At 36.6% G+C, this 18,579-nt stretch overlaps 1 protein-coding gene across 5 annotated transcripts in view; it reads right to left on the reverse strand.

Moving 5' to 3' along the window:
• The window catches only part of TMEM161B (transmembrane protein 161B), a 68,942-nt gene extending 52,016 nt beyond the window's left edge, over nt 1–16,926 (reverse strand). For 3 of the 5 annotated variants that reach the window (XM_057541097.1, XM_007193028.3, XM_007193027.3), the window contains exon 1: nt 16,795–16,926. In XM_057541097.1, the coding sequence (XP_057397080.1) occupies nt 16,795–16,797 (3 nt within the window). In that variant the 5' untranslated portion in view covers nt 16,798–16,926. The remainder of the gene's footprint in view (nt 1–16,794) is intronic. The other 2 variants (XM_028169258.2, XM_007193029.3) reach the window with 2 other exon arrangements.
• Nucleotides 16,927–18,579: the final 1,653 nt, after the last annotated feature.

The raw sequence follows: 18,579 nt of genomic DNA on the forward strand, positions 1-18,579 counted from the left end.
CAAAGTTATTCCTTTTCATACATATTTAGAAAAGAGTCCTTGGAATATATTTTCAAAATGGCAACCATTTTATAGAATTATATGTTATCAATTTAATATATTATTAATACTAAACTTAGATCAACTTTTGAGACATTACTATACAATTGACAATTACAGTGTTCATGCCAGGGATTAACATATTGAAATATAAAGTTTTCAATTCATTAACTAAGAGGCACAATCATTTGAAATTTAAAAACAAGCCATTTAAATAACCTGCCTTCACCGACCAACTTAAATGTCTATGTATGTCTAAGTTTATACAAAACAGAATTTTTGAAATGTTTAAAAACCAAATTTCCTGAATATTTTTCATTATTTTTAATTAAAAGATAATGCTTAAGTAAATTTAAGCATAAACAAACATAAATTTCACAAGAAAAAACTATTAAACTGGGTAGATATGCGCTGAAACAATAAAGTCCATCATGGCTGAACTCTCAAACACACAACCATATGGGTCATTGACCCAAGTGGCCTTAATGGTTTTATTAGGGCCTCAAAACAATAACTTGACCAAAGAGATGGTTTCTGTCTGGATTCATTGCCCCTAGGCCCCAATTCTCTTGATAACTGGAACTGGGGAAAGTCAATTATGAAATAGCTCATAAGCACCCAAGAAGGGTGAAACACTGGGGCAACTTAGGTTTCAGCCTTTCCACATCTATTAACCTGAGGCCATGAAGAGCAAGAAAAAGTTATTTGCCTTTAGTCTACAGAAGAATGATCATTTCAATTTTTGTTAGTAATCGTTTCTGGGTAGGTTAAAAAAATTCTTACCAAGGAAAATTAAACAATTCTCCAAGAAATAAAATATATCAAACAGCAGTATTTTACCTTGCTTGACAATACTGACAATAAAACTCCCCAAACTTAAAAACAAACATGTTGCAATTTTTTTTTTTAAGATTTTTTTTGATGTGGACCATTTTTAAAGTCTTTATTGAATTTGTTACAATATTGCTTCTGTTTTATGTTTTGGATTTTTCGCCGCAAGGCATGTGGGATCTTAGCTCCCCGACCAGGGATCAAACACAGAAGTCCCAGCAATTTTAAAATTCAAACTTGGAACAATATTATGTCAACCTCAGCGGAGTTGACATTTTGTTTTGTTTCATTAAACTAGCTCTGCTGCTGACAACAGACTGAAACAAAGTATACATTGTTTAGCATCAGAAGGCAAGTCAGCATACATACTTGGGACTCACACCACCCAAAGGGTTTTAATTATCACCCCCCTTGAATAAGAAGGGAAATAAAAGAAAGAGGCTGTTACCCAATGACGTTGCTATTTTTGGTTTCTTAACTTTTTACATATTTTAGTGATAGCTAGACATGTTGAAACAGACTTCTTAGAGATGCTCAAATGATTTATACTACAAAAGAAGGGGTGAACTTTATTTCAATCTAGATTCACATAAAACTTAGAATTCACACACTGAGCATTTAAGCAAACCATCTCTGAACAATTTACAAATGAAGAAATCAGGGTCCAAACAGCAAAGACCACAGAACTACTCAGTCACAGACTTATCCAGAACCCAGACCCCTAATTTCCAAGCGAATGCACTAAGTCGTTTCAGTGCATTCAATGAACATTTATCAAGTAACAAGCTACAGGCACTGAACCACCTGCACACAATAGGGAGAAACAGCACAGTCCCTGCCATCAATGAGCAACCAGTCCACTAACAGAGTAAATGGACCCTCACAATACAAAGTTATGAGAGGATAGGCACAGGATTCTATGAGAACACAGGAAGAGAGAAGAGAGAGAGAATACTAAGGGCAAAAAGCTGTGAAAGGGGATGATGGAAAGTAAAGCATGAGTCAAGACTCGGTGGAATCAGCTTGATGAACCATCAGTGATACCTGCTTCACATAGGATGACAGTAGTCCAAAACCAGATACTAAAGGGCAACACTTACAGGTTTAGAATTTAGCCTGAAAACAATAAGGAAACCCATGAAAAGTAATATGACCAGATCAGTATTTAAGAAAAGTTGCTCTGGATCCCATGTAAAGACTGGATGAGGGCTAACCCAGCAGCACTAAGACAACTGCCCAGGTATGAAAGGAGGAACTGCACTGAAGGTAGTAGCAGTACTGCAGGAAGGAGAGGTGCAGCCTCTCTTATGTTGGTGATAAGAACTATATAGAATCACTATATATTATAGTGACAAATGAGTTAGGGTCTTGGCCAAACAATGTTAAAAATCTATAAATTCAAATTATGTCACTACAGAAATTATTTATATCCATAAATGAGAAAAGCAAACAAAAATTTAGTTAACAAATATAGGCTGTCTGCCTAACATACATCCAATATCTTACTGGCTATTATTAGAAACTTGGCAAAGGACTTCTGTGTTTCACTATTATAACCCAAATACTCAGAGCAATGACATTTAGAATAATTCAAGGCACATAGTAGGGTTGAAAGAACGAATGACACTACTACAAAACCATCTGTCTTAACAGAACTTAAAATCCAAGATTATCATATTAGGTAACAACAAATATATTAAGACAATGTTGGAGCACAAAACTGCATAGTACTATGAACAAGTTACAGAAATTCAAAAAATTGAATACAAAAGTTTCATAGAGTGGATGAGTAAACTGAAATCAAGGAAGGGACTTCCAGGCTAAATGACAAATGTGAACAGAGTAACCATGGGACAGCAAAAAGCTTAACTCAACCAAAGCAGACTTTAATATATGACAAAGAATTGTGAGAAATCAGATGAAGACAGAATTTCAGATTGTTAAAGAGTCTTTAAAACCAAGAGGAGGCATCGAGCTGAGGTGTCTATAAAGATCACCTTGGAAGGCTTTTTAAACAGTCAGGGGTAGGAGAATAAAATAATGCAAGTAACATATAAGGAAAATTAGACATAGCAATATATTGAGCAATTAAAGAGAAAACCTAAGACTAAGATAGAAACAGTTGAAACTAGGAAGGAAAGAACAAAACTAAAACTTGGTCAGTAGAAAACCAATCAGACTTTGAGTGTGACTGACCATGAAGGAAAACAACTATAGAATAAAACAGGATTGTCTCAAAGGTTATTTCAGGATGCTTTAGTTTCAGTGACTGGCAGAATCCTAGAGCCACTGACAAAAAAGGTGTAGGCTGAAGGAAACTCAAGAAAGTGGACTAACAACCCTACCACAGGCCTCCCACCTTGGCTGTATCCTCAGCCATCCAGAACACACACAGAACATGTTTCTCTGGTACAACCAATTCTACATCAGACAGACTGGCAATAATCAGATTTGTAAGAGTTCTATCAATTAATATACAGTGAAACATAAGCTATCAAGTGAATCAGATGCTCGAGTTCACTAAGTGCCCCACTCCATTACTGTCTTAATGATACACTGGAAGTCAAATTATAAACAGGCTGCTTGGTACGTAGTGATTCAGAGCAAAAGGCATCATTGAGGGATGTTTCATTCACGTAGAGATGAAGTCTGAAGAAATACATAAAACAGCCCTCTAGAGTATAAAATACTCCAACACTAAATAGTTCTGGATAAGTATGTCCAATTCTGGCTATTTAAACTGTTTTTCTCGACTTTCAAACGACAAAACTACTTTCCAATCCTATTTCTTTAGACGAAAACCTATCTAAAATTTTCTCTATCTTTTGACACGTAAATACCATTTGATTTGGCTACAATCTAGTCTACCTTAGGTCTTGCAAACAATCCACATCTAAGTTCAAGGTAAGAGGACAACTTATTTCTTCCATCACGTGTTGATTTTATCAAACTATTAAAATGTTAACCACCCCTCATGCCACCTACAAATAATATGTGATAAGTAGTATGGTAGAGGTCAGTGCACAGTGTTATGGGAGCATTCCAGGAAAGGCAGTGATTAAATCTACATTAGAGAACTGGGAAAGAGTTGTTCACAGAGGTGACATCTAAACCAATGTCACAAGGTTAAAGTAGTATCCCACTGTCAGACAGGAAAGGAATACAAGTTTAGACAGATACACCTATTTGTACCAAGAATGTAAATGGCATGAGCTAAAATAATGAGCAGTTCCACACAGCTAGATTTTGGTATGGGCTGCCCAAAATGGACTCTTCTGCAGGCACTTAGAAATAAGTCCAGGATCCTAAGCCTGGAAGTAACTAAACCAAATATATTTTGGAAGGATAACTCTGCCACTACAGTGGAAAAATAAAGTGGAGGTGGGTAAAAGTAATTGGAAGCAAAGAGCTAGATTAGATATCTGCTGAAATAGTCCAACCAACACCATAAAAGCCTAAACTAAAACAGCTTCAAAAACAAGAGCAAAATTAAGAACATTTTTTTAGAGGAAAAAAAAGGAATTAGGCATGAGGTTAATAATTATCTCTGCAAGAAAAGTATCAGTAGGTAAAGATTAAACTTAAGTGATTACGTAAAGATAAAATGAGAATAATGGCCATAATTATTCCTTGGAAAAATTAAGCAGTAAGAGGAAAATCTGACAGTTACTAGAAAGGTTCACATATAAAAATATACATTTGTAAGGGGGAAAATATACATACTTAAGGCAAAAGGGAAGGAACCAATATAAGGGGGCTGCTAAATATTCTAAAAAGGAGTTAACTGTGGGTATTGCTTATGAATCAGAAATAGATGAGACCAAAGGCCTAAGTTGAAAGTAAAACTTTATGAGACCTTGTTCTACTGAACAGAAGCACAAAAGGTATAGAGACGTATTAAATTGAAAAACTGAGGTCTTCAAAGGTTACATAACTTGGCTGGGGTGGGATAAGGAAAAACTAGGTCAAGATTTTTGATGTCCTGCTTTCCACTGGGTATAGTCATTTTGGAAAACTCATTACATATCACTTCAAAGTCTTCAGATCATTCCCTAAAAACCATGATGGGGTAGGGAGTTGATCTGTAAAACAAAAGAGGGGAGGGGCAGCAAGTCGTGAGAACTTTGACATAAAAGTTAACGGAAGAACTGAATGAATAATTGCCAAGCAACTACAAGTCTGCATGACTCAGTAGCTCAGGTACAACATCAGAGAAATGAAAGACGTGGAGTTAAAGGTTAAATCTGCAGGATAATTAAGTAGCTGGTCAAAAGAGCCAAAGAAATGACCGAAGTGGACAAAGTTTGAGAGATCTTGAAAAATAACCGCATCAAGGTCAAGATCTTGGCAATGTGACTGAGAGGATGTCCAGAAACTTAAGAAAGGGCTGATGAACTTATACATGTAGATGACTGACAAACCCAAGCTGCATTTTTATAAACAATTACTTCCAATAAGTTCTTTAATAGAATTGAAGGCTATCTAAATTTCACCCAGAAGAGAAATTCTTCCATATAATGCCAAAGCGGATAAAAGCATAAAACAATCATGAATAGGCAGGGAGAATTCCTCCCCACAGACCATCCCTAGAATCCCAGGGTTGACTATACAGGCTATCATGGCCTTTATCTGGTTTTCTATCATAGCTCCAGCCCTTACAGACACAGTAAACAGACCTGAAAATAAGGAGGTCTTTGCTAAACAAATGAAATGAAAATAAAAGGTTTTGGTAGGAAAGCTGTTAAAGAATATGAATAAAGTCACCTATTGATATTTAACAGACTTATTGATTGAATCATATGAAATCAGATATTTGTTTTGACCTACAAAACAGCAATTTCATATAGTTAAATTGTTACTACAAATAGAATTATATACACATAATATATAGAAGGTAAAATGACAGAAAGGGAATTGGAAAACACAATTATCAACAACTATGATTTGAACTCAAACGACATGGGTTTTCAAACTTAAATGTTTAGAGAATTAGTCCGGTTTGCCAACATTGATGTTCTGCACCACAAAATTTAATTTCTTTAGAGTAAAAAGTACAAGCAGAAATTGTTATTGTTTCCGAATTCAGAATAAGAAATTTAATGTACTTTAAAACTAAGGTCCAAAACCACAAACCTTCAATAAAATGCCTCGGTTCACCCTAAATATCTTAATTAGACCTACAACATAGTAGAATGCATGAATTTGACATAACTATATTCAGTAATAGCAGCTCCAGATTTTCTGCTGAAGATGATAGAAAGCCGTTTTTCAGAATTTGATTAAACTTAGAAAAAACTTAAGATATTTTATGATATAAATTGATAAGGCAAAGTGGAAGACCAACAACAAATAGAGTGCAAGGATCAAGACGCTTTTTCCCAAGGATACAGGACACTCTAATTAAATATAATTTATAAACCATTTTATTAATTTCAACACCATATGTGTTGAAATTAATAGTTGTTTATTTTATTTTATTTTTTTATAAATTTATTTATTTTATTTATTTATTTTGGGCTGCGTTGGGTCTTCATTGCTGCAAATGGCTTTCTCTAGTTGCGGCGAGCGGGGGCTACTCTTCATTGCGGCATGCGGGCTTTTCATTGCGGTGGCTTCTCTTGTTGTGGAGCACAGGCTCTAGGCGCGCGGGCTTCAGTACTTGTGGCACGTGCGCTCAGTAGTTGTGGCTCGCGCGCTCTAGAGCGTAGGCTCAGTAGTTGTGGCTCGCGGGCTTAGCTGCTCCGCGGCATGTGGGATCTTCCCGGACCAGGGCGCAAACCTGTGTCCCCTGCATTGGCAGGCAGATTCTTAGCCACTGCGCCACCAGGGAAGTCCCTAGTTGTTTAAAAGATAATTTTCCAGTTATAGTAGGTTGAATAAATTATGCAATATCTCATGTAAAGCAATACCATACAGTCATTAAAATGTTGATGAAAACAAATATTTTTAAAGATGTTAACAAACTACTTTATCTCTAAGCAAAACAGGCATAAATGTTTTATTATAATACTGATAAATAACAAACAAAAGGTTTAATGTAAGACATCCCTAAATTCTGCCACTCTTCCTTAACTGTAAGAGTATTTTCTGACAATATAAAAAATTTCCCTACAGATCTATATTCAAAAAAGCTATTAGTCAAAACTAATAAATTTATATTTGACATTTACAAATCATCTTGCTTATTCTAACCAATTCCTCCTCATTCCTCAACATTCATTTCCTCTATAAAACCTTCCTGGCTACTAAAAAACATATGCATAACTCCAAAACAGACTTTATTATGCTGAGCTGTAATTTAAGGGTCTCTCCCCCACTAGAACTGTACTTAACTCATTTCTTCAGCCCCAACTCCATTCCCAGAAAAGCGCCTTGCAAGGCAGGCTTTCATTACAAGTTGAATATTTACTTTTTAGATGAAATAAAAGGATAAAGCAAAAATTTGCCCACTGTTCTTCACTATATTCAGTTTCCTATACATGCCAAACACCGAACTTTATTTACAATAAAGAAGAAAATTATTCACTTTAAGACTGAAAGACAATACATCATGCACTCTGCATACCTCAGAGTTAAGAGTTGTAGCTATTTTGGGGGTGGAATAGGGAGGGTAGGAGGGAGGGAGACGCAAGAGGAAAGAGATATGGGGATATATGTATATGTATAGCTGATTCACTTTGTTATAAAGCAGAAACTAACACACCATTGTAAAGCAATTATACTCCAATAAAGATGTTAAAAATAAAAAACGCAAAGAGTTGTAGCTATTTTTACAAGATAATCCTCTCAATTTAATGCAGTAAGTATTGCAAATACTTTCAAACTTTGGTTAAGTGTGCTAATAAAGCTTTATTAAGCAATTCAAAATAAAAATTTCAGCTTATCTCTAAATTTTAAGCCAAATACAAAAGCCAAGAAAACTTAATGTGCACCCCTAATATTAACTGTTAGAAAAATGCATTCATTGTTAATATTTTAATATGTTGAGTAATTAAACACTAGAATCGAGGTAGTTCTGTCACTAACTAGCATTAGTACAGCAACTAGACAAGCCCTCTCTAGGACTCATTCCTTATCTACAAAATGACAGGAGTTGGCAAATGATCTCCAAAATCTTAAAAAAGCTTACTGATGATGACTGCAAAACTTTAATTAAATAAACAATAGATTGCTGCATTCACATATTTACCATTTCTAAGCCACCATCAAAGCCTGTGATACGTGGTTATTGCTAATGGGAATGAATAATTATCACTTCCTCATAAGAATTAAATGAGCTAATATTTATAGTAGACCTGCATAGAAATCAGAGCTCCAAGTTAATGTAAAGGAGTACACCTAGCCCACTGCCCAGCATCTTACCTCAAATAGTGGTTTGCAGGAATTTCTCTTAGGAGATTTGTGAATGCCAGAGGTTCTAGAGTCCTTTTCTTTTTTTTCTTTTTTTTAAACTTAGCTACTTGGCCAATTCTCTCTTATTAAATGATTTTCTTTATGATTTGAAAAAATTTTTAGTGACCATCAAGAGAAAGAACTATGATGACCACAACTACTTCTGACAGTAATGATTGAGAAACTCTTAAAGTCAAGAATAAGTACTCAATCAATGTTAGTTGAAATCAAATTTAAAAATAGTTTTAAAGAACTAATGTCTCAGTTAAAGTTACTACTTATACTACAATGAATTCTACCAAAGCTTTCTTATCTGTCCCTCCTGACTGGAATATGTATTTCATTGGCAATTCTAATTGCAGCTATCCAGATTCTTTTCAAATTCCTTTATGGCTTAAAAATTGGACTAGGAAAAGATTAGTATAATCAACATGAAACATCTGACCTATCCAAACAACTAAACTGTCTAGGAATAAATGATACAGTAAGGCTTCATTGTCTTAACGTTAATTAAGACAATAGGGAACAGAGCGGGAAGTCAGTAAGCATAAACTTAAACAGAAGTAAAATTCTACTGATGAATTAGCTACTAATAAAAGCAAAACTTTCGAGGAAAAAAAGGCATGGCTTCTCTTTTGAGCAAGACTGTATCCAGAAATAAATGATTCTAGTCATGGAACACTTAAAAGCATATGCCCATAAACCATAAAGAACTGGAACTATTTTCTAATCAATTATTTATATTCACCATAAAAATAGCCAAAATCTTCAGAAATGATAAAAATACTTAATAAACACTCAAGTTAATAAAGTTTTAGTTGAGCAGAATCCTCCAGTATGACTTTTTCTTTCAGGAAAAGAAAACAGGCAACTATGGCACTGCTTTTTCTAAGTGGATCATTGCACGTAGGCAAACAGTGGAAATCAACAGGTAGAAGATAACAAAAATCAGCTAAGCACTGTGTAAAGGGCAGACATTAAAACTATATATAAAAAACAAGCAATTCAAGATTACTGTTTCAAAAGGCTTTTATTACTTATCACAAAGATAAAAGTATTAAGTTTATTTAAAAAAAGAAAAATGGCCATAGCCTTAGCAGTGCCTTATCTGTGACATTAACTGATGGCAGTCTACTATCATATATTTATAATATGGAGCTTGTTGAAGTTCCTACTTCCTAAGTAATTTCTACTGTTGGAGAAAAGTCTCCCTTTCTCTAACCAATGCCCCTTAGTATTTCCATCTCATCTCTTCTTCACAATCCAAACCTCTCTACTTCCAAGAATTTATTGCAAAGATTCATCATTATCATCTAGCACTTCAATTTTTTTCCCTAAAGGATCTTTATAATAAATACCTAGCTAGCTAGCTAGATAATTAGTTTATGGTCTCTCAGAAGTTTCATGGGGAGATAACTTTTACAAATTCTTCTAGCAGTAAAAACCTTTACTAGAGTGTGCTGAATGTCTGGGAGGGAAAGCAAGATACTCTACAAGACCACATTCTTTGCAACTCAGGGAGGGAACAAAGTTCTAGTTGCAAGCAATAGGCAATCCAAGTGATAAGAAAAGGAGCAAGCCAATCCTGAGAGCCCTCAGGAAAAGAAATGGGCTGTGAGACAGGCTTGGAACAAATGTGACACACTACATGCTTACGCTGATAAGAAATTCCAATTCACCACAGGTCCTCATCCCCAGTTCTCTAATTGCTCCACACTTCATCAGTGTTACTAGTTCAACCCCAGGCCTAAGGGAAATTAATGCTTTGGCGTGAAGGAGTGCCAGTTAAGGTAAAAGGAATATGACAGAATCCTTATTGTGACTTACTGCAGCAGTGTCAGATGTATTTAGCAGCTGAGTTAGAAATGCCAATCATTAGCACTACACATGACAGTAATAATTAATTTCTCTAATACCATGAGATGTGATACTAGGTAGTAACTAGGTTGGGAAGGATTTTCTAGAAATATAATCACTAATTATAATATTACTTCTATAGGAAAATGTTTCTGAAATTCAATCCTTTCATAAGTTAAAACTTATCAAAGATAAACAATAAGATTGGCACAACACTACAGTGGCCAAACAGCCTGATTTAGAAGTCAAATTCCACCACCACTAGATGTGATTTTGGATGAATTACTCTAATGTTGCTGTGCCTCCATTTCTACGTCTGTAAAACAGAGGTTAAAAAAAAAAGGAGGTAAAATACACAGATTAAAAAAAAAAATAGTAGGAAGTTAAAAAAAAAAAACCCAAGACTGAATAACTTTATAAGTATTTAGTTAAGTTAATATAAGTAGAGTAGATAAATATTAACTTTAAATAAATGTAGCTATTATTGCTATTGAGGAAAAGTAACACTCAATTTCTTATCTACCTGACGTAATTCCACTACTTACCCTTAAAGACCTAGTCCAATCAATCCTTTGTGAAATCCTTCTTAAACTCCATACAAATTGAATATTCCCTCCTTTGTTCCCTCAATGTACATTCAACTAAAAGTACATCAATAACATTCACAAAATCACACATTCAGAATCACAGAACCTTGAAACAAACTATGGAGGTCATCTAGTTCTGGTTCAAGCAGACTTTCAATGCCATATATTTATTATATTCTTTGCAAAGTCATTTTTAAAGATACGCATGTTTGAGCAGTTGGTTTTTGTAACATCTTACAATTTTTAAAAAATAAATAAAACACTATAATCAGATATTAAAATCCTGAGCTTCAACATCAAAGTATCAAAAGGTGAAATTATTTCAGGTTTTTCTAAATCTTTGTTTATGGTCAAAACATAAAAGATATTTAATTTACTTTAACAAAAGAATTACTAAGTCTGTTTAATGTAAGTAAAGATACAATGTAAAATCAGAATATTTTGAGTGAATAAGTTATATTCTCCCAAGATCTGTAACAACTTAAAAGACTAAAAATATGTGGCATAAAAAATGTAATCTATTCAGTAAAATATAATATCACCTACTAATATATGATTTAAAAAAACACATTTCTATTATTTTTCTGTTCACTGTATGGAAAGATGATAATACATGGCTTTATTGAAAGATTCCCACTATAGTTAAAGAAACTATGAGCTTTGTGCCTGACACTATAACACTTTTCTAGGGTGCAGTTCATAAACACATATTCAAAGATACCAGGTACATAGGCTGAATATATATACGAACTCAAATCTATTTCAATGTCACCTCCTCATTGTGGCTTTCCCTGAATGCCCTATCTAAAATAACCACCTCAATCATTTCCTTAACTCTGTTCTATCTTTCCTTATTGTATTTACCATGACTAAAAAATATTATGTCTCATTTGATTATTGTCAGACTCTCTCAATAAAACATAAAGTCCATAAAGACAGGAATGTCTCTGTTTTATAAACAGTTATATCTCTGTTGCCAAGAACAGTACATGACATACAGATACTGCTTAACAGACAATGAATGAATGACTGAACAAATACTTTTGAAGTAAAAGCATGATTTTTAAGTGTTTGGTGAAACAAAAGACACAATCATTTCAGTTAAAAACAAGAGAATGTTCATCTCACCAGGACTTTAAAGATTTTTTTTTTTTTTTTCTGTAACTCAAGGGTAGGTGGTACAGAAAGAGTAGGAGGGCAGTGTACAAAACGGGTTTATTTCTTCAAAGTTCCTTTGGGGCAAGTTGGTGTTCATTCTTGACTTAGTAACACGGGAAAACCATGGCACAATAGTAAGAAAATAATAAATTCTCTCTTAAAAAATGAACACTTTAGAATATGTTCTGATTTTCTAAAATCAACTATATTTGCTTTAAGCTTCTATCCCAGAGCAAACAAGCAAACTAATTATCTAAAAAGTGGACAGAGCCCAAAGTATAAACCAGTCATAAGAATCAACCTTGAATCAACCAAATGCTAACCAAGAGAACAGTCTCTACGATTATTTGAACTAAGCCTCTTTTGGAAAGAATTAGTAAAGAAGTGGAGGAAAAGTCAGAGAACTGAGAAGAGGCCCAAATCTCTGCCACTATGTGGCAAAGTGATGAAACCTGACCAGAATCCATCCTTCAAACTGCACATTCTGGGCCATAAAACATTTAACAAATTAAAAGGATAGAAAACATACGTTGTCTGCCCTCAGATCACAATGGGATTAAACTAGAAATCAGTAACAGAAAATAACCGGAATATCCCAAAATACATGGAGACTAAACAACATGTTTCTAAATAACACAGGGGTCAGAGAGGAAATCTCAAGAGAAATTAAAAACATTAATTTCTATGAACTAAATGAAAATGAAAACACAACTAATCAAATTTTATGGGATACAGCAAAAGCAGTGATTAGAGGGAAATTTACAGCATTGAATGCATATATTAGAAGTGATCTCAAATCAATCACCTAAGGTTCCATCTAACAAAACAAGAAAAAGAGCAAACTAAATCCAAAGTAAGCAAAAGCAAAGAAATAATGTGAATTATTTTCAATGAAATTGAAAAGAGGAAACCAACAGAGAAAAATCAATAAAACCAAAAGCTGGTTCTTTGAAAAGATCAATAAAATCAATAAGCCTCTAGACAAGCCAAGTAAGAAAAAAAGAGAGGACACAAATTACTAATATCAGAGATGACAGAGGGGATATCACTACAGATCCATGGACATTAAAAGGATAATAAAGAAGCACTATGAACAAGTTTATGCCCACAAATTTTATAACCTGGATGAAATTAACCAATTTCTGAAAAATACAATTTGCCAAAACTGACACAAGAAGTAGACAATCTGAATAGGCCTATACCTACTAAAGAAATTGAGCCAATAATTAATAACCTTCCAAAACAAAAAGCACCAGGCCCAGTAGGGTGCACTGGTGAATTCTACCAAACATTTAAGGAAGAAATTATACCAAGTCTCTACAATCTCTTTCAGAGGACAGAAGCAGAGGGAATACTTCCTAACTCATTCTATGAGGACAGCATTACCCTACTACCAAAACCAGGCAAAGGCATTACAAGAAAAACAAACAAAAACTACAGACCAGTATCTGTCATGAACATAGATGCAAAAAGCCTAAACAAAATACCAGCAAATCAAATTCAACAGTGTATAAGAATTATACACCACAACAAAGCAGAATTTATTCCAGGTATTTGAGGCTAGTTCAACACTCAAAAATCAATTAAAGTAATCCACCACATCAACAAACTACACATCTGATTATCACTCAGCACAAAAACCTCAATATCTCCATCAAAGTTTCTAATGTCTGCATTACAGTTCCTTCAAAGTGCTTTAAGGACCACGACTTTCAGACTTAACTGTAAAACTCATTAAAAATTAAATTCTCAGACTCCACCCCCCAATAATGGAGACCAGATAAGCATTTTTATCAAGCATCACAGGTGAAGCCTATGGGAACTTAAGTTGAGAATTGGTGTCCTAATCCACTTTTCAAAACTCAGTTGAAGTCACCTATTACATGACTCCCACCCCCCCATTAGAATTAATTTCTTTCCTCTGTACTATTCTTTGAACACATTACATGTATTTCTCTTATAACTTATACCACATTATCTCTTCCCAACAGCCCTCCCCATTCCCCAAAAAGAAAACTTTCTCATTAACTCTGATTAAGGCAGAGGTTCACAACCTTTTTTTCACAACCAACACACCACAGCACAATCCCACAGTAAAAGTTACTAGAGGATGTTACATAGATAAAATAAGCCATGCGATTCCTGCAATTCCAGGAGTTAGCTCTAATCTACTTTTCTCCCACAAAGCAGCCTAAATGGTGTAAAGATCTATTTGATTAAAGTTGGTCTATAATTTTCAAAAAGTATAATAAAATAGCTTTATTCCTTTAGTAAATTTTCTATGGACTATCCATTCTCACATCATGAAAGCAAAAAAATTAAGAGTGAATACTCAGTATTTTTGGTCTCCATCATGAGTTTATATCGACTAAAACAGAAATAAAATCAAGGTGTAAAATAAAAAAGGCTTTGCTTTCCATTCTATGGTTGTATTTAAAACAGTAGTAAAATACTTGACCAAACATATTGACAAAGATTCCAAGTATTACCAACCTGATATATTAAAAAATGAAAAGGTGAATGATTAAAAAAAAAAAAAAATCCAACTTGAGAAACCAAAGGAGGGATGGGGGGACAGGACAGTGGAAATCAGACTAAATTTTACTTAATCAGAAACTTTCTGAAAATTCTGAAAAAAGTCCTGGGTGAAGTCACAGAATCATAAATATTAGAGTTAAAAGGTGTTTTAATTCCTATCAAGTTCCACTTATCTAGAAGGAAATTGGAATTCTTATCTATGTTGAGTGATTTTGCCAAATTCATATAATAATGGGCAGAATCTGGGTTTTCTGACTTCTGTGCCCTTTTCATTATATCATTAGGACCAAGCAGTGCACAAGACCTCAATTCAACTAAGCTGAATCCTAAACAAATTCAACCCTTGTTCACGTCATAAAATAGCTAAACCCTTTCCTTGCATATACAGACATTATCAATTTCATAGTTGGGGAAGGTAAAGCTGCAAGCTTAGTAATTAACTCAGAACTATAAGCAATAACAAAATGGAGAGTAAACTATCTGGCTCCTGGTGACATTCTCCAGGTGACACTCTCTTAAGTGGCATTTTGATAAACATCATGAGTTCACCTTAGCTTAAAACAAAACTACCTTTTTTTGAGCTGGCAGGGGGAGAGGGGTTCTACTTCTATAACTACAGAATACTGAGAACAAGTTCACATTCAGCTTCTTTGTGACAATTATAAATTTAAAGTTTTTAATTACACCCTATCTTCAACTTTTCAGACCAAGATATCAAAAACTGAGCTGATATTTAAGAACTGGAGATTCGGGTTATAGTCCAGACTGTGCCAAACTATCGCTACTTTAGGTAAATCACTGCCTATTTCTAGACGTCAGATCCTTCCCTCTATAAAATTGGGGTTGGGGGGAGGGAGGAAGGTGGTTACGCTAGTTATTATCTTTGGTTCCTTCCAGTTCTACTGTTCCTTATCTTTGTCTAACTTCACTGATACAAAAGGAGGGGAAAAAAACTGTTAATGATTACAAATTGTTACTATTCACTGAGGTTTAAAGAAACACACACACACACACACACACACACACACACGCACCAGTGCCCAAAAGAGTCAGAGGTTAGCTGGTAGACAGCACCAGGAACCACATTATTTTGAAGTTCTTTTGTTTCACAGTCAGTTAAGTTTCTATAAATCATTCAAAAGTCAATCATCATACACAGCAGCTGAACAATGTCAACATTTGATCCTGAAAAAATATGGCAAACTCCAAATTCCAAGACAGAATGTCTTCCAGATGAGGATTTGAAATCTTTTATATAGTCAAGTAACTGACAATTTTGAACATTACCAAACCCCTGTGATATTGGGAAACAGCAAAGGTTAAGAAATCCTTCCACTGCCACCCTTCTGTGATCTGGAAATGGCTTATTGCAAAGAACCAACAGTCTCCATAGGACTTAGGTAAGCAAGACTCAGGAATTACCCACCCACCTTGTTTACCTATAACAAGGGCAGACATAGCGCCTGCAAATTCCCATTCTTCCCTTCAAAAATGACTAGTTGAACTGCTTGTCCCCATAGAGCAAATGGAACAAAATATTACCCAAATTCCAAGATCTCTTCCCCTAGGTTCCTGAACTTTGGCCCCCCTCAGTCTGAAACAGGATACAACCCCCCAACAGTTTTCCCTCAGAACAGGTTTGCGTGGGGGTAAAACTTTCTCTGATTTACAGTCCAATCCCTTTCATCTCACTTCCCCACACCCAGTTCTTTCTAGCCTTGTTTCCTCCTGCCCAAAAAAGAAAAGCTCTTTTGCCTAACCTTTGAGACTCTTGCAGATCTTATGGTCAGGGCACTCTCCCTACTCCAATAGTTCCCTCGCCCACGCCCTTGCTATTCCTTTCGAATATAGACCCTGCTTATTAAGTCCAGATTTTTTATTTGACACCTTTTCCAACTCCACAAGGGCTGAGTTTGAAAGATAAACTGACTTTGCCGTTTCTTTACTTTGCCCTTTCTTTAAGTGACAGGTGTTGATCCTTTACAAGAAGGGAATGTACTGTGTCCACCTGGAAAGGCTATAGGCATTTCTAAGATCTGAACTTCTTGGTCACTGCCCTACAGCTGAGAGTAAAGGGAGGAGATCATCAACCGGCAAGGTCAACTCTGGGACCACCTGGCCCACGGCCATACACAGTAAATGGGCCATGAACATTCTGACTACCTATTCCGTACTCCTGAACAGATCTCGCGGTTGGGCAGGACAGATGCTGCTTCCTCTGGGGCCCCGGCGCCCCGGGACAGGTGGTAGGTCCTGTCCTACCGCTCACCCCACTGCTCCCGCCCGCTCCATCCTCCCTCAGCTGGGCACCCAACCGGCTCCCTTCACAGGACTGACCTCCCGGCCCCTTCCTCCCGACTGTTGTTATTCCAGCCCTCACAGGAGGACTCACCATGGCGCCAAGGACAGGTCGTGGACCAGACGCCCAGGAGTCGCCGGGGCCGTCCGGGACCTCCCCTCACCACTCTACAGCCGGGATCCACTCGACACCGCGAGAGAGAAGATCTTCCGGCTCTGCCGGAAGTTCTGTCTGAGCGGGACAGGAAGTCCCTCCCCTCTGCTGAACGCCGGCGACCCCACGCCACGCAGAGGTGAGGCTACGCAGGACGTCCTTCATTGCCACTTCCGCGGGCGCTAGGTTAGAGACTGGGGGAGGTGCTGACCTTGAGAGCACACGCGGGAGGCGCAGGCGCAGCACAGGTAGGTAGGTGGGCGGGCGGCGCGCCACTGTCGCGCCTGCGAGGAGCCAGAGGTAGGTTGGGTGGTGTTGGCAAGAGGGCAGCCTCTCTCTACAAGGTGATGGAGATAAAGGTTGGTGAATGAGGTGGGAGCCGACTCCAGATACAGCGGATTTCTTGCGGGAGAAAACCACAGTTAAGCCCCGCTCTTGCTGAGACAACACTGAAATTGCCTCAGCTCAGCCACGCCCTTTCTCTTTTTACCTTCTCGTTTTTCTAGCTGCCCTTTCTTGGAGACTTTCTTTACAGACCTGTCCCTCTGTCGTCTCTGCTCCCTGCTTTAGTGGCTCTTCCAGCTCTGTCCTTCCTCAGGGCAGTGGAATTTGTTCGTGAGAAATTTCTTCGTTACAGGTACCAGCTGAAGCCAGAAGGACATCTACCAAGAGCAGAGAAACCGGCAAGAGAATTCTGCCTATTTAATACATTGCAGTATGGACGGTTTCCATTTAGATTAAAAAGTATATGTCATCAGATGGAAAAAAGTCAAACTCCCGTATAACTTCTAATGTTGTGCTGGGTTTTTTTTTTCCAAAGACAACTCCCATTTACTCTCAAAATGTGTTGTTTTCTGTACCTATCAACTCTCTCTTTGTCTTTTTATTTGGTTATACATAGTACTAATGGCAGGCTTGAAGTGGATATACAGAGGACCTTTAACCCAGAAATTCATCTCACAACTTAGGGATACTTGCTTAAGTCCCAACTGTATCTGCAATTTCATCTGTGGGATCTCTTTTTGCCATAGGGTCTAGTTTTGTCGTAAATCTGGAATTGAGACGGGAAACTAGGAAGCTTCAGAAGAACTTAAGAAAATTGGGTTGGCAGGGGTGGTTAGAGATGTTAAGTTTCACCTTCCTTACCAAAGTACCTGAAGACCATAGATAACCAAGCTATAAATGGTCGAAAGATCCTGAGAATCAGAGCTTCCAGCCATCTAAAAGGAGCATGCACAGGGCAGTTACTCTATATTAGTTTTCACTTTAAATTTTATTGGGAGATGAATAGTGTGACAGTTAAAAAAGATGTAAGAATCATAAGTACTAACATTGGAAACAGCTGCAGGTGGAGTGGGGCTGGGAAATATTTTATGAAACAGATCCTGTTGAGGTTGAATCCAGAACTTCGCTGAGGGTTCGTTCCACTTCTGCTGTATGGAACAAGGTTGTAAATTGACAAGCCTCAGGGCATTGCAGATGGTAACTGGGAGAGACGAATTGGAGTCTGTTGGCAGGTGTGTCTGTGGAAAGCAGCTGCGATCCTTGAGGAAGAAAATGTGGAGAAGGAAAGTGGCTATAAGTCTGTCAGTGACAACACATCCTGCTAAGTCTTACTCTCCTTTCTGACACTGTGGGTCTTAACATCTGCCCTAGACCTGGCAGCCTCATTGAGGTTCACAAAGCATCTCCTATGTGGCAGTAAGACTGAAATGATTAGTTTGG

This window comes from Balaenoptera acutorostrata, chromosome 2, assembly GCF_949987535.1.
Source record: "Balaenoptera acutorostrata chromosome 2, mBalAcu1.1, whole genome shotgun sequence".
Taxonomy (NCBI): domain Eukaryota; kingdom Metazoa; phylum Chordata; class Mammalia; order Artiodactyla; family Balaenopteridae; genus Balaenoptera; species Balaenoptera acutorostrata.